Source organism: Mesoplodon bidens, assembly GCF_964165515.1.
Source record: "Mesoplodon bidens genome assembly, chromosome: 11".
In the NCBI taxonomy this organism is placed as follows: domain Eukaryota; kingdom Metazoa; phylum Chordata; class Mammalia; order Artiodactyla; family Ziphiidae; genus Mesoplodon; species Mesoplodon bidens.
The window spans coordinates 85,249,649-85,271,843 of NC_138167.1; the positions used below are offsets into that span (position 1 = coordinate 85,249,649).

Here is a 22,195-nt window from a genome sequence, read left to right on the forward strand (position 1 = left end):
CGAGTGGTGGCTACTCTTTGTTGTGGTGTGTGGACTTCTCATTGTGGTGGCTTCTCTTGTTGTGGAGCATGGGCTCTAGGCGCTCGGGCTTCGGTACTTGTGTCACGCGGGCTCAGTAGTTGTGGCTCATGGGCTTTAGAGCACAGGCTCAGTAGTTGTGGCGCACAGGCTTAGTTGCTCCACGGCATGTGGGATCTTCCTGGACCAGGGATTGAACCCGTGTTCCCTGCATTGGCAGGTGGATTCTTAACCATTGCACTACCAGGGAAGTCCCTATGCCTCTGTTTTTATTTTTATCATAGAACTGATGGTCTGTTACTCTTACTTCTTTACATGTTTACTTCCCCCATTAAACTGAACAACTTGAGAGTCTGGCATAGACAAGTTCTGTTGAATAATGAATTAATTCTTTACATATGAATGGCTACCAAAGGTAGAGGACTTATTTCTCCATCTTTTACATTTTTCTTTGTTGGCAGTTTCCTTCTTTTTCTATCATTAACCATGTTTCACAGATGAAGCTGACTCTGTCTATTTGTTCTCTACCCCCACTCCCATCCTAAAGAATAATTCTCCCACCAGTATGTCCCATTATCTTTTACTTTCTGATATGCTTGTGCTGGTGTGGACTTGGTCTTCTGAAACATTAGAACTGATCCTCTTCTGTTCCCTTTGTACTAGAATCAGTTAACTTGAGTATTCCCAGTCAGCTCAGTTCAGTTTTATGTCTTCTACCATGGCAGCCATTGGAGTGGCGTGGAGGAAGGAGAGTCCCTTTTTCTGCTATTTATAATCCAACAGGGGAAGATATGTTCCTCATATCCACAAGAATAATCCTAAATGTGTTTTCTCATGGAATCTTTTTCCTGCATTAGGGCCTTGAGGTGTCTGCTCACCATTCCTTTGTCAGACTGACTGAGAATTAGGTGAGGTGAACAGAATGTGAGGTTTTGACAGGAAAGAGCATTTCAGACTCAAGAAACAGAAAGAAGCCAGAATTGTTAGAGCTAAAGTAATGAGGGTGAGAGTGGTAAGGCAGGGAGTAGATTGTGCAGATTTTATAGTCCTTGTTAATGAGTTTAGATTTTACACTAATCGCAATAGGAAGCCATTGATGCTTATCGCTGGTAAATTAATGGGAGATATTTTGCTTTTGGCTCAGGTTCTTGACAGTCAGTTTTATCATTTCCATGAGAAAATGTTCTTCCATTTATAGACAATGTGCTTTAGGAATAAAATTATTTTCCCAAGGATTCTATACATATATATATATATATATATATATATATATATATATGCCACTATACATAAAATCTATAGTATTTTTTTTAAGACTTGAGAAAATTAGAATACTAATATGCAGTCACTGGCCATGATTTGTTAAAGAACATTAACTATTAATTCCTTTTTTTTTTCAACTTATGTTTAGAGATGACATAGCACTACTCAGACAAGAGGTCCAAGACCTACAGGCTTCACTTAAGGTAAAACTAAAAATGATTATACTTGTTTATTTTCAGTGTTTCAGATAAATAAAATCTTTTACAATTTACTGATTAAAAACCGATTTCTTCTCTTAGGAGGAAAAATGGTACTCAGAAGAATTAAAGAAAGAATTAGAAAAATTTCAAGGGCTGCAGCAGCAAGTAATTGCTTTTAAATACTTGAAGTGTGTTATTAGTTGTTTATTTTCATTGTTGAAAATTAAGCATAATACTTTTTTGTAAACAGGTGGCCTGATATGAATAACTTCCTAATTTGTTTCTCTGTGTATTAGCCTACATGTATATCCTTTGTAGTACTAATGAATGCAAACCAATATAACTAATATGTGGGAAGGTCAGATGTAACTCCTTAAAGGTGCTCCATTAAGAATCATTTACCTATGGATTGTTTAAAACATTATTCTTATTTTCTGACAATATACCTAAATGGTTAAGAAATATAGGTTCAAACAGTAGTGAAGCTCTTCAAAGCATTTGTGTTTGTGACAAATTGGAAATCACTAAAATGTCTATTAATAAGGACAGAACTATTAGTAGCTGCTTACAGTTTATTAGTGGAGATTGTTTAAAAACATGGGAAAACTGATGTATTAATGATGTTAAAAAACATTTGTGTCTTTGTACACACACAGGCACATATGTACTACACAACTTTATATAAAAATAATATATAGGGAAAAGAACAACAAAATCATTGTGGTATCAAAAGTGGTTATTCTGAGGGATTTCACTTGATATCTTAGATTCTTTATATATATATGTTCTTTATAGCTTAATGTATTTTCTAAACAATGTCTTAACCAATTATGATTTTTATACTAAAATTATTTTGACTTTTATACTAAACTTACATAAAGAATCATAGAATAATGAATTTTACCAAATACATATATAGTTTTCATTTGTTAGAATAAAACTGACACCCTTTAACAATAGCTCTAATACTTTTATAAAGTAATTACTGATCCCTGTGCACATTATCTTAGCACATTATGACTCCCAGTTGGCCTTTTTGTCTTTTCACCAAAAATTGTGATTTGGACTAGGAAAAAAAACAAATAAATGGATAAAAAGATATCAGTCTTATTACTGCTCAGTTTCTATAATTGAGGATGTATTAAAGAGGTTTTTAGTAATCTAAAATACTTATAGTTCACTTGTGTATGTTTTACATAGATGCCATTAACAATCACTCAAACATGAGCTGTATTATTTTCCGCACCTGAAAACACAGAGGAAATTGTTTACTACATTTGATATGGCTATTTTACATTTATAATAAATACATTCCCATAGTGCAATTGCCTTGATAAGAAATTTACCTTTGGGGGAAAATGTATTTTAAATACTGATGATTATTAGCAATCAGTATGTCTAAATCCAATGTATAGGAAACTAAAAAGTCAGATGTACTATGAGATACCTTATGAAGCTTTTTCAGATATGTATAATTCTTTAGAATATGGAGATAATGACTAGGTGGTATATTATTTTATTCCTAATGCATGGGATAAATTAAACCTTATGGAATACATTCTTTATTTCAGCTCCTTTAAAGACAATTTATAATCTGGAATTAAAAATTTATGTTTTTAAAGCCAGTTTTTTAGTAGTGTTAGTTTCATGGCATATTTCAGCTTATAAAAATTTTCGAATATTATAGGATTGAATCTTATGTGCTAACTTAAGTATTTGCTTTAGAATCTATTTTTATAATTGTGATAGTTTATGTTACTTATTACTGTATTTATGGAATTTAAGATGCCATCTTGGCAAGACTCATAAAAATTTAATATATGTTAACATAAAAGAATTCTTAGAATCAGTGAGCTACAGTTACATCATTATTCCAGACTGCCTAAGTCATACCTTAGGTGAGCAGGCCAAGATTTGATTTTCATCAAAATCTTGCTACTTACCTGACAGAATGTGGATTTCAGAGATTTTTTTTCACATTGGCAATTTTAACAGTATTGTCTTTTCCTTTTAATGTATTTGTTTATGTTTTTTGTTTTCATTGAGGAGTCTAAACCTGATGGATTAGTGGCTGATTCATCAGCAGGTAACTTTACTTGAAGCTGTTATTTTTTCATTTTTCTATTTCTTCTTTCTCATCCTTTTTTACTTCTTTCTTTTTCTGTGATGCTTGCTACAAGAATTTTATTTTGTGATTATACTTTATGGCTTTAAAACAGTGACGATAACAGTCATATTCTAGGCCAAGAGTATTTATTACCTGTGAACTTTGTAACTTAATCAGTTAATGAAATCTTAGTCCTGTTTTAGTTCATTATATTCTGAAGTTAGAAAGAAACTCCTGAAATGTTACATTAATATGGTGGTTAATGAAAATTTAGATCTGTATTAAAGAGCGATGCTGTTTTTTCTCTTGAAGTAAAAAAATTATGAAACTAGCATCTTTGTAATGTACTTTAACTGGAGGAATGCGCAATGAATAATCAAAATTATATTTTGAGATTAGCTATTGTATTTAATGTCCCTCTGAAATCCCTTTTCTTTATGAGAATGAAGTAGTAGGAGTTGACTGCATATTTTAATTGATTATTTTATTTAAGACCTTGATTGTTCTTAAAACAGTTCTAATTTCATTTCACATTGTGACATATTTCATCAGAGGCACAGGATATATTCCTTTTTGGTCAGTTGACAGATATAGGAAAATAACGGAGAAATGTGAATTCAAAATAATCCTTAAACAAATATTTATAAATTATTTGGGTATGATTGCTGTATATTCCTTTCATTTGTTTTACATGTTTGTAAACTATGACTTGAGCCTTAAATGAATTGGCTATGCTTAATTCTTTTTTTTTAAAATAAATTTATTTATTTTATTTTTGGCTGCATTGGGTCTTTGTTGCTGCGCGCCGGCTTTCTCTAGTTGCGGCGAGCTGGGGCTACTCTTCATTGCGGTGTGCAGGCTTCTCATCGCAGTGGCTTCTCTTGTTGCAGAGCATGGGCTCTAGGCACGCAGGCTTCAGTATTTGCGGCACGTGGGCTCGGTAGTTGTGGCTCGCGGGATCTAGAGCGCAGGCTCAGTAGTTGTGGCGCATGGGCTTACTTGCTCTGAGGCACGTAGGATCTTCCTGGACCGGGGCTCCAACCTGTGTCCCCTTCATTGACAGGTGGATTCTTAACCAGGGAAGCCCTATGCTTAATTTTTAAAACGTGAAGATACTCTACTAGTAATTGGCTAGTAGACATATGTTGATTGTCTTTAACTTCTACAATGATTATAAGTAATAACAGTTTAGGAAATGTAATTCACGTTGTATTTGAATAATTACTGTACTTTTTTGTAGAACTACAGTCTCTGGAACAGCAGTTAGAAGAAGCCCAAACAGAAAATTTTAATATTAAGCAAATGAAAGACTTATTTGAACAGAAAGCAGCCCAACTTGCCACTGAAATTGCAGGTAAATTAAATCAGAATTATTTAGCCAATATATCAATATCATTACAATTTTGCCATTGTATATCCTAGAAATAAACATTGTATTTTAGTGTGATAAAGCATTTGTTATAGATTGTGGTGGTGATTACTGGCATTTAATGATAATACAGTTGCTATATAAGTTATTTTGTTTGTTCTCCCACCTCCTCCTTTCAAAGGACTGATTTTCTCTGTAAAATTCTTCTTGATTTTTACAGAAGGTGAATTTTCTTTTGGGGTATGCTTAAAGATTAACAAGTAACATTTTGAAGAAGTTAAATAATATAGTACAGATTTAACATTTGGTTATGCTAACAATCACATATAATTTTTTAAACTACATATACATGCTTTTAGGTAATATATTGTATGTGATTAAGTATACATTAAAATGCTAATTAGTAATTTATCGCTGTGTGGAATTTATGTAGACAAAAACATTTGATCATTTAAAGTTTTTTTTTTTTTTTTGTGGTACTTGGGCCTCTCACTATTGTGGCCTCTCCCGTGGCGGAGCACAGGCTCCAGACACGCAGGCTCAGCGGCAATGGCTCACGGGCCCAGCCCCTCCGCGGCACGTGGGATCTTCCGGACTGGGGCACAAACCCGTGTCCCCTGCATTGGCAGGCAGACTCTCAACCACTGCGCCACCAGGGAAGCCCTAAAGTTTATCATTTAGCACCAGAGGGCAGACAGCAGAAGCAAGAAGAACTACAGTCATGCAGCCTGTGGAACACAAACCACATTCACAGAAAGATAGACAAGATGAAAAGGCAGAGGGCTATGTACGAGAGGAAGGAACAAGATAAAACCCCAGAAAAACAACTAAATGAAGTGGAGATAGGCAACCTTCCAGAAAAAGAATTCAGAATGATGATAGTGAAGATGATCCAGGACCTCGGAATAAGAATGGAGGCAAAGATCGAGAAGATGCAAGAAATGTTTAACAAAGACCTAGAAGAATTAAAGAACAAACAAACAGATATGAACAATACAATAACTGAAATGAAACCTACACTAGAAGGAATCAATAGCAGAATAACTGAGGGAGAAAAGCAGATAAGTGACCTGGAAGACAGAATGGTGGAATTCACTGCTGCAGAACAGAATAAGGAAAAAAGAATGAAAAGAAATGAAGACAGCCTATGAGACCTCTGGGACAACATTAAACGCAACAACATTCGCATTATAGGGGTCCCAGAAGGAGAAGAGAGAGAGAAAGGACCAGAGAAAATATTTGCAGAGATTATAGTTGAATACTAACCTAACATGGGAAAGGAAATAGCCACCAAAGTCCAGGAAGTGCAGCGAGTCCCATGCAGGAGAAACCCAAGGAGAAACACACTGAGACACTTAGTAATCAAATTGGCAAAAATTAAAGACAAAGAAAAATTATTGAAAACCGCAAGGGAAAAATGACAAATAATATACAAGGGAACTCCCATAAGGTTAACAGCTGATTTCTCAGTAGAAACTCTAAAAGCCAGAAGGGAGTGGCATGATATACTTAAAAGTGATGAAAGGGAAGAACCTACAACCAAGATTACTCTACCAGGCAAGGCTCTCATTCAGTTTGGATGGAGAAATCAAAAGCTTTACAGACAAGCAAAAGCTAAGAGAATTCAGCTCCACCATACCAGCTCTACAACAAATGCTAAAGGAACTTCTCTAAGTGGGAAACACAAGAGAAGAAAAGGACCTACAAAAACAAACCCCAAACAATTAAGAAAATGGTCATAGGAACATACATATCGATAATTACCTTAAACGTGAATGGATTAAATGCTCCAGCCAAAAGACACAGGCTCACTGAATGAATACAAAAAAAAGACTCATATATATGCTGTCTACAAGAGACCCACTTCAGACCTAGGGACACATACAGACTGAAAGTGAGGGCATGGAAAAAGATATTCCATGCAAATGGAAATCAAAAGAAAGCTGGAGTAGCAATGCTCATATCAGATAAAATAGACTTTAAAATAAAGAATGTTACCAGAGACAAGGAAGGACGCTATATAATGATCAAGGGATCAATCCAAGAAGAAGATATAACAAATATAAATATATATGCACCCAACATAGGAGCACCTCTATACATAAGGCAACTGCTAACAGCTGTAAAAGAGGAAATCGACAGTAACACAGTTATAGTGGGGGACTTTAGCACCTCACTTACACCAATGGACAGATCATCCAAAATGAAAAAAATAAGGAAACAGAAGCTTTAAATGACACAATAGACCACCACATAGATTTAATTGATATTTATAGGACATTCCATCCAGAAACAGCAGATTACACTTTCTTCTCAAGTGTGCATGGAACATTCTCCAGGATAGATCACATCTTGGGTCACAAATCAAGCCTCAGTAAATTGAAGAAAATTGAAATCATATCAAGCATCTTTTCTGAGCACAGTGCTATGAGAGTAGAAATGAATTACAGGGGAAAAAACGTAAAAAACACAAACACATGGAGGTTAAACACTGCGTTACTAAATAACCAAGAGATCACTGAAGAAATCAAAGAGGAAATCAAAAAATACCTAGAGACAAATGACAATGAAAACACGATGATCCAAAACCTATGGGATGCAGCAAAAGCAATTCTAAGAGGGAAGTTTATAGCTATACAAGCCTACCTCAAGAAACAAGAAAAATCTCAAATAAACAGTCTAACCTTAACACCTAAAGGAACTAGAGAAAGAAGAACAAACAAAACCCAAAGTTAGCAGAAGGAAAGAAATCATAAAGATCAGAGCAGAAATAAATGAAATAGAAACAAAGAAAACAATAGCAAAGATCAATAAAACTAAAAGCTGGTTCTTTGAGAAGAAAAACAAAATTGATAAACCTCTAGCCAAACTCATCAAGTAAAAGAGGGAGAGGACTCAAATCAATAAAATTAGAAATGGAAAAGGAGAAGTTACAACAGACACTGCAGAAATACAAAGCATCCTATGAGACTACTACCAGCAACTCTATGCTAAAAAAATGGACAACCTGGAAGAAATGCACAAATTCTTAGAAAGGTATAACCTTCAAAGACTCTACCAGGAAGAAATAGAAAATATGTACAGACCAATCACAAGTAATGAAATTGAAACTGTGATTAAAAATCTTCCAACAAACAAAAGTCCAGGACCAGATGGCTTCACAGGTGAATTCTATCAAACATTTAGAGAAGAGCTAACACCCATCCTTCTAAAACTCTTCCAAAAAATTGCAGAGGAAGGAACACTCCCAAACTCATTCTATGAGGCCACTATCACCGTGATACCAAAACCAGACAAAGATACTACAAAAAAAGAAAATTACAGACCAATATCACTGATGCATACAGATGCAAAAATCCTCAACAAAATACTAGCAAACAGAATCCAGCAACACATTAAAAGGATCATACACCATGGTCAAGTGGGATTTATCCCAGGGATGCAAGGATTCTTCAATATATGCAAATCAATCAATGTGATACACCATGTTAACAAATTGAAGAATAAAAACCATATGATCATCTCAATAGATGCAAAAAAAGCTTTTGAGAAAATTCAACACCCATTTATGATAAAAACTCTCCAGAAAGTGGGCATAGAGGGAACCTACCTCAACATAATAAAAACCATATATGACAAACCCACAGCAAACATCATTCTCAATGGTGAAAAGCTGAAAGCATTTCCTCTCAGATCAGGAACAAGACAAAGATGTCCACTCTCACCACTGTTATTCAACATAGTTTTGGAAGTCCTAGCAACGGCAATCAGAGAAGTAAAAGAAATAAAAGGAATACAAATTGGAAAAGAAGAAGTAAAACTGTCAATGTTTGCAGATGACATGATACTATACATAGAGAATCCTAAAGATGCCAGCAGAAAACTACTAGAACTAATCAATGAATTTGGTAAAGTTGCAGGATACAAAATTAATGCACAGAAATCTCTTGCATTCCTATACGCTAATGATGACCTCAAAGAGAAATTAAGGAAACACTCCCATTTACTATTGCAACAAAAAAATAAAATACCTAGGAATATACCTACCTAGGGAGACAAAAGACGTGTATGTAGAAAACTATAAGACACTGATGAAAGAAATTAAAAATGATACCAGAAGATGGAGAGATATACCATGTACTTGGATTAGAAGAATCAATATTGTGAAAATGACTATACTACCCAAAGCAATCTATAGATTCAATGTAATCCATGTTGAATTACTAATGGCATTTAAGTAGAGCAAAAACTCTTAACATTTGTTTGGAGACACAAAAGACCCCGAATAGCCAAAGCAGTCTTGAGGGAAAAATACGGAGCTGGAGGAATCAGACTCCCTGACTTCAGACTATACTGCAAATGTTCCATAATCAAGGCGCTATGGTACTGGCACAAAAACAGAAATGTAGATCAATGGAACAAGATAGAAAGTCCAGAGGTAAACCCACGCACCTATGGTCAACTAGTCTATGATAAAGGAGGCAAGGATATACAATGGAGAAAAGACAGTCTCTTCAACAAGTGGTGCTGGGAAAACTGGACAGCTACATGGAAAAGAATGAAATTAGAACACTCCCTAACACCATACACAAAAATAAACTCAAAATGGATTCGAGACCTAAATGTAAGAGCGGACACTATAAAACTCTTAGAGGAAAACATAGGAAGAACACTCTTTGACATAAATCACAGCAAGATCTTTTTTGATCTAACTCCTATAGTAATGGAAATAAAAACAAAAATAAACAAATGGGACCTAATGAAACTTCAAAGCTTTTGCACAGCAAAGGAAACCATAAACAAGATGAAAAGACAACCCTCAGAATGGGAGAAAATATTTGCCAACATATCAACAGACAAAGGACTAATCTTCAAACATATAAACAACTCATGCAGCTCAATATTAAACAAACAACCCAATCCAAAAATGGGCAGAAGACCTAAATAGACATTTCTCCAAAGAAGACATACAGATGGCCAAGAAGCACATGAAAAACTGCTTAACATCACTAATTATTAGAGAAATGCAAATCAAAACTACAACGAGGTATCACCTCACACCAGTTAGAATGGGCTTCATCAGAAAATCTACAAACAACCAATGCTGGAGAGGGTGTGGAGGAAAGGGACCCCTCTTGTACTGTTGGTGGGAACGTAAACTGATATAGGCACTATGGAGAACAGTATGGAGGTTCCTTAAAAAACTAAAAATAGAATTACCATATGATCCAGGAATCCCACTACTAGGCATATACCCAGAGAAAACCACAATTCAAATTGACGCATGCACCCCAATGTTCATTGCAGCACTATTTATAATAGCCAGGTCATGATAGCAACCTAAATGCTGATCGACAGATGAATGGATAAAGAAGTTTGGTACATATATACAATGGAATATTACTCAGCCATAGAAAGGAACGAATTGGATCATTTGTTGAGACGCGGATGGATCTAGAGACTGACATACAGAGTGAAGAAAGTCAGAAAGGGAAAAACAAATATCGTATATTAATGCATATATGTGGAACCCAGAAAAATGGTACAGATGAACCAGTTTGCAGGGCAGAAATTGAGACAAAGATGTAGAGAACAAACGTATGGACACCAAGCGGGGAAAGCGGCGGGGGTTGGGGGTGGTGGTGGGATGAATTGGGCGATTGGGATTGATATGTATACACTGATTTGTATAAAATTGATGACTAATAAGAACCTGCTGTATAAAAAAATAAAATAAAATTCAAAAATTAAAAAAAATAGTTTACCATTTAATGTAATCAGAAGTATAATTTTTTTGTATATATTTATGGTTATCAAAGGAATGTGAATTTGAATTAGAGTGATATATAGATATATACTGGAATATACAAGAATTTATAAAACTGTTCTTCCCTAGAGTTAATGTCATGTCATTTGTGTAACTATCCTTAATTAGATATAAAGTCAAAATATGATGAAGAAAGGAGTCTTCGAGAAGCTGCTGAACAAAAAGTGGCCCATCTAACAGAAGAGTTAAACAAAGGAGCAACTATAATTCAAGATCTAAAGACTGAACTGGTAATTTAGAAGCCATTTACTAGAATGTACCTTATTTGAAATTGAAAAATTAAATATATACAGTGATGAAACATTTTTGGAAGTACAGCTTGAGTAGAATGGAGGAAAGAAAAAATTCCCTTTAGTTTTACCACGTAAATGTATATACTTTATATGATTTTTAAAGTAAAAATGGAATTTTATGACATAATTTATGACATTAACATTTTTGTTGTTTCTATCTTAATATCAAGTGTCTTTTTTAGTAGTGTCCATATTTGCATCTCTGATCTTACCATCCCTTGAACTTTAGTTTTATAAATTCATACTTTTAGGATACTTCTGATTGCATTTCTAGCTTTCATTTCAAATTCAACAAGTATAACATCAAGTCATCCTGTTTCCTCTGTAACTGTATTTCTGTCAGTGGTACCATGTATTTGCATCACTCTCCCCAGGCTTAACAACTTTGGGTCTGTCCTTGCCTCCTTTCTGTCCGTTATTTAGCACTCAAGAAATATGTGAATAAATGAATCAACTGTATTCAATCTGCAACAAACCCAAATTATGTTTATACCTGTTCCTTCTTCATGTTATTGACCAGTTTCCTAGGATAAAAAAATGAAGCAATTCAGCATTTATCAAGTGATTGTTATCACCAGTGGGTGTACTTTGTGAAGGAAAGGAAAGCAATTAAATCGCTAAGGATAATTGTGAATTTGTGATTTTGTACCTTGAGTGGTAATACTATTAAGTATAAGATAGAGCGGGAAAAGGAGAGGATGGTTGGGGGAAGACATCAGTGTTCGATGTTTGGAATCTAGTAATTGATATTAAAATTGTTTTATTTTGATTTCTTAGTAGTAAAACTATTTTAAAAATGTGTGTTGGGCTTCCCTGGTGGCGCAGTGGTTGAGAGTCTGCCTGCCGATGCAGGGGACACGGGTTCGGGCATCCCACATGCCGCGGAGCAGCTGGGCCTGTGAGCCATGGCCGCTGAGCCTGCGCGTCCGGAGCCTGTGCTCCGCAGCGGGAGAGGCCACAACAGTGAGAGGCCCGTGTACCACAAAAAAAAAAAACTGTGTTATTTTAGTTTCACTGTGATTTTTAATTAAAATGTGTTGCTTCACAGCTTCAGAGACCTGGAATAGAAGATGTTGCTGTGCTTAAGAAAGAACTGGTCCAAGTTCAAACGCTAATGGACAACATGACTTTGGAATGTGAGAGAGAATCTGAAAAACTCAAAGATGAATGCAGAAAGTTACAAGCAGAACATGCTCACTCACAGGTAATGAAGTTTAGTGCACTTAAATGAGATTGATGTTAACTTGTTTAGTGTGCACTCTTGAGTGAAGCCAGGATTTTTCCAAGTGACCTATCAAGCAGTATTTGCCTTTCTTTGATCTGGTCTGAGTAATATTTGTATATAGTCAATATGGTCTGATAGTCAATATTTTTAATCTTTGCTCTATGAAGCTAGAGACTTAGAGAAGAATGTTTGCATACAAGAGTATTATTCTGTTTAATAAATGATGTATATTGTATAGAAATTATATTTAAAGTTAAATTTGCTCCAGACTAGTCAGTAAGTAGTAATTAAGTTTATTTCAATTTGGTAGGGGTAAAGGAAGTATGATTTCATTGTCTTCATTTGTATAACCAATGTTGTTTAGAAAAAGTATTTAAGACTTATTTTCTATTTGACTTCTTTTTCATTTATCAGGTATTTAATTTTGTGGTTGAAAGAAGTCATAAAAATCATCTAGTCTAACACTCCATCCAGGAATTCCCTTTATAGCATCTCTGATAAGTGATCTATAACTCTTGCTAGGTGGTGTAGGGGGTGCATATTTCTTCCTAAGTCAGCCATTCCATTGAGTTGACATTTGTTTCCCTATAATTTATATGCACTGGTTCCAGTTCTCAGAAATTAAACATAATAAATTGTTCTTTTCCACATGAAATATTTGAAGGCTGTTCATATTTACTCTGAGTTTTTTTCTCTTCCAGGATAAACATTGTCAGTTTCTTTTACTATTTCTTGCATGACTTTGGCCTGCAAATCCCTTATATAATTATGTCAGCACATGACAAACTCTAGGATGTATAGTAAATATATTTGCTTAAAAATGCCTTTGTCCTTCCTACTGTATCATAGGAGGTATTTTCTTATAACTAGTACTATGTGTAGTTCTTAAGCTCCCATATATGATGTGGACCTCTGTTTTTCATGTTTTCAGTTTAAAAAGTTAAGTTACAGTGACATTTCAACTTGCATCTCTTAGAGTTTTTCAGCTGGTGATCTAAAAGCCACTCTATTCATAATTAGTAACTTATTAATGAGCTATGGAGTATAAATATTATAGATAACCCATGTCAACCTTTATTTTAGTTCCTCCTATATCTTATCAGTGGAGGAATGGTGAAAGTTTATGGGTACAACATGCATAGGCATGTGAGGCTTTATGATGCTTAACATTTCAGACTTTAAAGTTTATGAACTTCAGGTGCAGATTTCCCAAAAGTGATCTTTGTAGCCCAATGACACATAGTACCACAAATTTTCAAATAATTCCAGGGAGTTCATGAATTTATCAAAGCCAATAAAAAGCTCCTAATGTGTAATCAAGGAGAGGCTGAATCAAAGAAGTCTCATGAGGTAAAAAATCCCATCCAAATAATGCTTGAGTAGAAATTTCTTTTAACCCTGTAAGTTAAGTATTAAGTTTGTTTTATATTTAAGGAATCTGGGCTCAATGAGGTTAAATAACTTTTTCAAGGTCATGCACCTAACATAAAGAAGCTTGGATTAGAACTCAAGTTCTGTCTGAAACTCGTGTTCTTTCTATATCATGTTATTTCCCATTTTAGGTGGTCTGGTGATTGCCTTAGAAGTAAATTTGTGCTATTAATCTTGATCTAATACTTATTTTTATTACTTTTTATATCTTGACATATTGTATATTTGTATTGAGTATAGCTTAAAATACTTCTGAGTTGTGTCTAATACCATTTCCATATGAAAAAAATTACTGTCTAAATATTCCATCTCATTTATTTGTTTATAACTGTTTTTAGCTTCTGCTTACTCCTTGAAAAATGGCATGTATTTTATTAATTTATTAAAATTCATTTCTATTTAGTCTCAGTTAAGTGTGTTAGTGAATTATATAACTTGAACTTAATAGAAAAAAACCTATTTTATATATTACTGCTTTACTGAACCTAAAACATTGGAATCAGAAACAAAACAGTAAAAGGAATTAAAGAAACTAAAAATGTGATGATTTGTTTGGTATTTCTAGTTGAGGCTCAAGATATAACACCTGGTATTATACATTGTTAAATATGTTCCATTCCTTTCATTAAAAATATAACTTATGGGGCTTCCCTGGTGGCGCAGTGATTGAGAGTCCGCCTGCCAATGCAGGGGACACAGGTTCGTGCCCCGGTCCGGTAAGATCCCACATGCCGCGGAGCGGCTGGGCCCGTGAGCCATGACTGCTGAGCCTGTGCGTCCGGAGCCTGTGCTCCGCAATGGGAGAGGCCGCAACAGTGAGAGACCCGCGTACTGCAAAAAAACAAAACAAAACAAAAAAATATAACTTATGAATTCATTGACATTTTAAAAATCTAGATATTTTAGAAGGCATATAGAAAAATAACTCATTCTAAAGCATTTAAAAGTACTTTTTAAATAATTAGCTTTTCTTTAGATCAGAAATTAAGGTTAATAAAAGGATTATTCCTAAAAATCTACATTATTAAAAATATCAAAGCTGTAATCAACTTATATTTGGTGTTGTCTTTAATGGAAATGATGTTTTAAGAATTTTATTTGTATTCCAAATATACTTTTTTTTTTAAATTTTTTTTTTTTTTTGTGGTACGTGGGCCTCTCACTATTGTGGCCTCTCCCGTTGCGGAGCACAGGCTCTGGACGCGCAGGCTCAGCAGCCATGGCTTATGGGCCCAGCCACTCCACGGCATGTGGGATCTTCCCGGACCAGGGCATGAACCCGTGTCCCCTGCATCGGCAGGCGGACTCTCAACCACTGTGCCACCAGGGAAGCCCCAAATATACTTATTTGATCCCAATGTTTAAAGCTAAAAAGGTTATAAAGAGATGGAATAAGTATGATTACACTCATGCATAGTTACTAAAGAGGGCATTTAAGTATCATTTAAAAGTAAGCTAGTATAAGAGATCAGATTTAGAGGTGTGTTTGGACTTTTTATTGTATGTTCAATGTGTACTTTTGTCAGTCTTGTCTTCCACCTTTCATCCATCATTTTATTTTATTTTTTTCTGCTTTCTAATGGAGATACTTAAACTTGAGGTAATGTGTTTTTGGAAGGCTTTTAATATTACTACTACTTTTAATATAGCACCTTCTAGCACCATATGGCAATTTTGTGTTTTAAGGCAATCTCAGAACTTCAAACATATGCTCATTTTTGTTTCATTAATCAAGCAAATTTTTAACCATCTTTAAAATGATTATTTACTAAAACTAGTAGAATATTAGGACAATAATTATAATCTTAAAGCACTAGCAGGAGGTTTGCGCAAAATATTTTTCCTTAATTATTTTGTAATTTAAAATTTTTTAGTAAAAATTTGATGTTAAATTCAATAACGTGGCTTCAAGGAAATGCAGACTATTTTATAGGGTCTTATATACTGTTTCCTTTTGTACAAATATCTTGTAACTTCTTGGAGATAGAATCACTCATTCCTTTAGCGAGTATTTTTTGAATGCCTGAGTGTCAGCAGCTATTTTATATGTGGGGAATACAACAGTGAATAAGATACAGTGCCTGCTCTCATAAAGCTTCTATTCCTTTGTGGAGACCAAATAATATATAAGTAAACCAAATCATGATAGGAAGTCAGTTAATGCTAAGTGCTATATAGAAAAACAAAGCAGGATATGGACAGTAGTGGGGCTGGCAATAACGTGGGACAATTTTAGATAGAATGATCAGGGAAGGTATCCTCAAAGAGGATACATGGGAGAAGAATGAAGTAAGCAAGAAGCAGGGTGAAGAATTGGGAGCAGCATTCCCAGGAAGTGCAAGTGCTAAAGATCTCTAGGCACAGATGAGCTTGTACTATTAAACTGTCTATGTGACTTAAAAAACCTTCTTTTTGAATTTCACCCATAGTGATATTGCTATAGTGAATGTATTTATTTCCTTTGAAATTTTGTCTTTCTTCAGTCTTTATTTTTTTAAATAGAAACATATGATCACTGTCAAAATTAAAACGACTCATAGTGTGCAGTAGAGAGGGTGAAAGTGCCCTATAATTCACTCCTGTTCCTCCCCTTCCCCATAACTAAAATGTACCTTTAGGTGTATACTTTTCCCACATCTTTCTTTTTTCCCCCCTTGAGTAAAGTGAAAAATTTTAAATGCTTGCTTTTATATTTTAAAAAATTCTAGTTTAAAAACATATACATATTTAGTGTACGAAGAATACATTATAAAATTATTTATGTTACTGTATCTAAAAGGTATAAGATATAACAAAATAATTTTGGATACATTTGCTTTACATTTTCTTTGTTTAGTTCCTTTTATATGTTGGCATTTATCAGCAAGATAGATACTAGATAGATGTTACACGTAGCTAACTGTATCTTATAAACTTTAATGTGGAATCATGGTACTTTAATGAAATATACTCAAAATTTGCATTTTAGTACACTGTTACTTATTTCTGTTTATTATGTGTGAGATATTCTAGTAATTCCTTTGAAAGAGAGTTAAAAGTAGGGATTTAAATACGATAATTTATTTTCCTGTGTGATAAGTAGGCATTTGTACTACAAGATTAAAACATACTAATTTAAAGTAGCTGGATTGTTCCTAATATTTTTATTAACATCCATAATATTGCTAATAGAAAGTGATTCTGAGATTCAAAGTTGTTAGACATAGCAAATTGAAACAAACTTCCAATACCTATATCCATTTCAACGTTACATGGCCAGTTCAAGACAGAAAGTGTTTAGGATACACTTTTTACTTGAACACAGTTAAAAATACATGAATATTTAAACATTTTCTTCTTTGAAGTATATTTTATATACATGTTTTCCTTAAAAAATCAGGTCATAAACGTATCTCAGACATGCTGTCATTCCCCAAAACATTTTTGAAACCTCTTTTTATTGACTTTAAACCAGTTTGGAAAGCACTCAAAAAACCAGTTTCATTAATTTATGGTTATTAAAATAAGCCCAAGTGCTTGATCATTCAGTTCAGTTACCTTGTTTACTAGTTTCTAAAACTTTATACCTGCATCCATTATCCTTATACCTTCATCCACAGTGGATTTGGTTTTATTATAATGAGAATCCTTTAACAAAAAAAAGGGCCACAGGGCTTCCCTGGTGGCGCAGTGGTTGAGAGTCTGCCTGCCGATGCAGGGGGCATGGGTTCGTGCCCTGGTCCGAGAGGATCCCACATGCTGCGGAGCGGCTGGGCCCGTGAGCCATGGCCGTGGGGCCTGCACATCCGGAGCCTGTGCTCTGCAACGGGAGAGGCCACAAAAGTGAGAGGCCTGCGTACTGCAAACAAACAAACAAACAAACACAAAAGGGCCACACATTCTGGAAGGCTTTCCAAAAGAAGTAGCAAAAGATCACTTGGCATTATTGTCACAATAAATTAGTAGCCTTCTAAGATTTTTTCCTTGAAGATGAAAATACTCGCTTGTAATATATGATATAGGTAACTGCCAATGTGTTCATTTAAAAAAATTAAGAAATTTATTGTATTCATATTATAGTTTATTTACTGATGAAGAATATAGGCAATGAAAATAATCGTAACGTTAAGAATGTAAAAAGTAAAGCCAGTAAGCAGTATTGGAAATGAAAAAGTTCTGTTAATATCACTTGTAGGAAACCATACTTAAAAGGCAGTACTTAGTTTCTCTCTAGTGGTTGAAGCTTTCATGTATAGGAAGCTTGTATTTCCAGGCTCTTTGCTTATCTTTCTCTTACCTTATTTATTAAATGATTAAACCATTGTTTTCATAATAGACATTAATTTTCATTTAAACAATATTAAATGCATTAAAGCAAATTCATACCCAGCTATTCTTCATGATCATAGAGTGATCCAGGTTAATAAAACTATATATAGCTTCTGTTTGATAACTTCTTTGGACAAATACTTTCCATTACAGTCCAAAAGATGATTCACCACTTTCAAAGGTAATTCTATGTTGGTTGTTGCATTTAACATGATTTTGAAGTAAAAAAAAAAGGCTGTGCACAGAAACTGGGAGAAAATATAGGCATAACTTGCATATCCTTTTTATTTATTTTTTATTTTTTTTGCGGTACGCGGGCCTCTCACTGTTGTGGCCTCTCCCGTTGCGGAGCACAGGCTCCAGACGCGCAGGCTCAGCGGCCATGGCTCACGGGCCCAGCCGCTCTGCGGCATGTGGGATCTTCCTGGACCGAGGCACGAACCCGTGTCCCCTGCATCGGCAGGCAGACTCTCAACCACTGCACCACCAGGGAAGCCCGCGTATCCTTTTTAAATTCAGGAGGATTAAAGTATAGAATTTAAAGCCAGTAAATTCAAGTTTGCAGTTTGGTGCTTACTTCAGACACATGTCAACTTTTCATTTCATGTATTATTAAATAAATGAAGTATATTTTGGATAAATTTTAAAAATTAATTTTCAGCCAGAAAAGATGTAGGGCTGGTAAGATAAAGAATCAGGTTGAAATTTCTGAGTTATTTCAGTTCAACAACAATGACAAAGATCTATGTAATCTGAAAACCTTTGGATGCTTCCATTTCCTTTTTCATTTTAGTTTGCTCTAATTTTTTTTTTTTCCTTTTAGGCCACAATAAACCAGCTGAGGAGTGAACTTGCCAAAGGCCCCCAGGAAGTTGCTGTGTATGTGCAGGAACTACAAAAACTTAAAAGTTCAGTTAATGAATTAACACAAAAAAATCAGGTAAGAATTTAGAAACTACATGTAATGGTGAATTGATTTTATAGATCTTAAACTTTAATCTTGTGTATGTTATTTATATATTGGCACAGTACAGTATGACTTGTTCTGTGTGGGTTTTTTTATTTAAGTGTTATTTACATTCACATTGTTATGCAACCAATTTCAGAAGTCTTTTCATCTTGCAAAACTAAAACTCAAGACTCATTAAACAACTCCCCATTCACTGTCTCCCCTGCCCCAAACCCCTTCTACTTTCTATATCTATGAATTTACTATTCTAAGTAACTCATGTGAGTGGAATCATACAGTATTTGTCTTGTTGTGTTTGGCTTATTTCACATAGGATAATGTCCTCAAGGTTCGTTCATGTTCCTGCCTTTTTAAGGTTATATTACATTGTATGTATATATTGTATTATCTATCATCTGTTGCTTCCTTCTTTTGGCTAGTTCTATTGTCAATAGTGCTGCTCTCAACCTGGGTATACAAATATCTATTTGTGATCCTGCTTTCAATTTTTTTTGGGTAGATACCCAGAATTGGAATTGCTGGATCGTACTGGTAATTCTATGTTCAGTTTTTTGAAGAAGTCACCATACTGTTTTCCATAGTGGCTGTATCGTTTTAAATTCCCATCAACAGTGCACAGGGATTCAACAGTTTCTTCACATCCTTGCCAACATTTGTTATTTTCTGTGATTTTTATTTCTTTTTTTTTTGAGTGTTAAGGTGGTATCTCCTCATGGTTGATTTGCATTTCCCTAATGATTAGGAGGTTGATCATCTTTTCATATGCTTGTTGGCTATGTAATTTTCTTTGGATTGTTTGTGTTTTTGTGTTGAATTGTAGGAATTCTTTATATGTTTTTGATATTAACCCTTTATCAGATATATGATTTGCAAATATTTCCTCTTAGGTTGCCTTTTCACTCTGTTGATTGTATCTTTTTATAAAGGAAAAACGCTCCTATGTGTCTCTACTCTCAATACTGTACTGCACCTTCACTTCTGACATCAGATGTGAGGGTGTTCCGTATATTAACAGTTCTCAACACCCGCTGGGTGTCCTACAGTTTAGCTCAGTTCTTACACTGCTTACCTGGAGCTAGCATCAGATTCCACAGGTGAAGGGTGCAGTCCTGCAGGGCTGCCTGAGCACCCCAACCCCACCTCCGCCACACATCCCAATTCAGACACCAATTGAAAGTCCAGCTTGTTACTTGTACTTCTGACCAACTGGCTATAAATGGGAGGTTCCCAATCCCCTGCCTTCGGTGTGATTAATTTGCTAGAGTAACTCACAGAATTTGGGAAGACATTTTACTTACTAGATTACTGGCTTATTATAGATGACCATAACATAAGAACAGTGAGATGGAAGAGATGCATTGGGTGAGATATGTGTGAAAGGGTTTGAAACTTCCATGCTTTCTCTGGGTGCTCTCCACGTGTTCACCAACTCAGAGTCTCTCAAAACCCTTTCCTTCCTACACGGATATGATTGATTAAATCATTGACCACTGATGATTAATTCAACCTTTAGCCCCTCTTCCCTCCCTGGAGGTCAGGGTGGGACTGAAAGTTCTAACCCTTTCTTCAAGGTTGGTTCCCCTGGCAACCAACCCCCATCCTTAGGGCTTTCTAAAAAATCACCTCATTAATACGAACTCATAGGTGGTTGAAAGGGGCTTGTTAGGAATAACAAAGGATATCTTTATTGCTCTTATCACATAGGGAATTCCTGGGGCTTTAGGAGCCTGGTTCCAGAAATGGGGACCAAGACCAAATGTATATTTTACAGTATCACACCTTTGATGCACAGAAGTTTTAAATTTGAGAGAATTCAGTTTATCAATTTTTTGTTGTTGTTGCTATGCTTTTGCTGCCATATCCAAGAAATCATTGCTAAGTTCAGCGTCATGAAGCTTTTCACCTATGTTTTCTTCTAATAGTTTTATAGTTTTAGGTCTTTGACTCATTTTGAATTAATTTTTTTTATAGTGTAAGGTAAGGGTCCAGTTTCATTCTTTTGCATATGGAAATCCAGTTTTCCCAGCCCCATTTGTTGAAAGGACTGTCCTTTTCCTATTGAATGGTCCTGGAGCCCTTGTTGAAAATTATTTGACCATGTATGTGAGTGTTTATTTCTGGGCTCTCTAGTCGTCCTCTGTTGGTCTATATGTCTTTCTTTATGCCAGTACCACATTGTTTTGACTACTGTATGTTTCAATAAGTTCTGAAATCAGAAAGTATGAAACCTCCAACTTTGTTCTTATTCTGTATTCTGTAATGTTAATATTTTCCGCCTTGGTTCTTTAAAGATGAGCAACAGATAATATTTAGTTTTGGGATAGGTCAGGTATTGGTATCAATACTTTTTTTTCCCATGTCTTTACTTTTTTGGTGGTGGAGGAGTAGGAAGTTATTAAATCTTTTTACTCAAAGGTATGGTGAATTTGTTAGCTTTGCTTTAATGACTTACTTAATTCTCATGTGCTTTTACATTTAATCTGTTGTGATGTGTTTGAAGCGTGTGAAGAAAATTTAGCCTCACAGATGTGTAGTTGGAAAAGGGAGGACTATCTTAATAGCCTTTTCAGATAATTGTAGCTATTTTTATTTGATATTATGCTGAAACTAAAGTATAGTTTCTCAAAAGTTAATTACAGTGTAGAATCTGAAACCATAGTAATGCAGTTTTTGTACTTTGTAACAATAAAATTTTTTCCTCTGTCTTGCCTTTTGAATGGGTCTTTCCTGTGCATGATTTTGTAACGTTATGCATTAGTCATGTGGAAAATATTGGTTCACTGAGTTATGCAGATTTTTTCCCCAAATATTGACACATTTCATTGTACAATATAAAACTAATCACATTTGCCAATATCACCATCAATCTTAGAATACTTTATAGGTATGAGGAAGTGTCAAGCTCATGGTGGTGGATACAGGTTTTCCAAAATTCTAAGCTTCATTTGGAAGCTTGAATTTTATCGTTGGCAAAACCAATCCTATCAGCTCTATCCTTTGAAGTGACAGATTTTCTTCCTCCCCAAACCTGAATAGTCATAGTTTGTCTGTCATTCTTAAAGACGGTGTTTCATGGAAAAAAGCAACTAGCTCAGTTTATAATTCAATCACATAAATGCTCTGCTGTATGACAGTTATATTATTTGCTGTGCAGCAGAAGTGACCCAAATATACTTCCTATTGT

The 22,195-nt window shown here is 34.9% G+C and overlaps 1 protein-coding gene across 7 annotated transcripts in view; it reads left to right on the forward strand.

Annotated features, from left to right (window-relative positions):
* The window catches only part of EEA1 (early endosome antigen 1), a 315,773-nt gene that overhangs the window by 229,546 nt on the left and 64,032 nt on the right, over positions 1-22,195 (forward strand). For all 7 annotated transcript variants that reach the window (XR_014016978.1, XR_014016979.1, XM_081247857.1 and 4 more), the window contains 7 exons: positions 1,430-1,484; positions 1,581-1,646; positions 3,528-3,567; positions 4,829-4,942; positions 10,893-11,014; positions 12,126-12,281; positions 18,865-18,981. Coding sequence is in view for 5 of the 7 variants with exons in the window: in XM_081247857.1 (XP_081103983.1) it covers positions 1,430-1,484; positions 1,581-1,646; positions 3,528-3,567; positions 4,829-4,942; positions 10,893-11,014; positions 12,126-12,281; positions 18,865-18,981 (670 nt within the window). In the remaining 2 variants the exon portion in view is untranslated. The remainder of the gene's footprint in view (positions 1-1,429; positions 1,485-1,580; positions 1,647-3,527; positions 3,568-4,828; positions 4,943-10,892; positions 11,015-12,125; positions 12,282-18,864; positions 18,982-22,195) is intronic.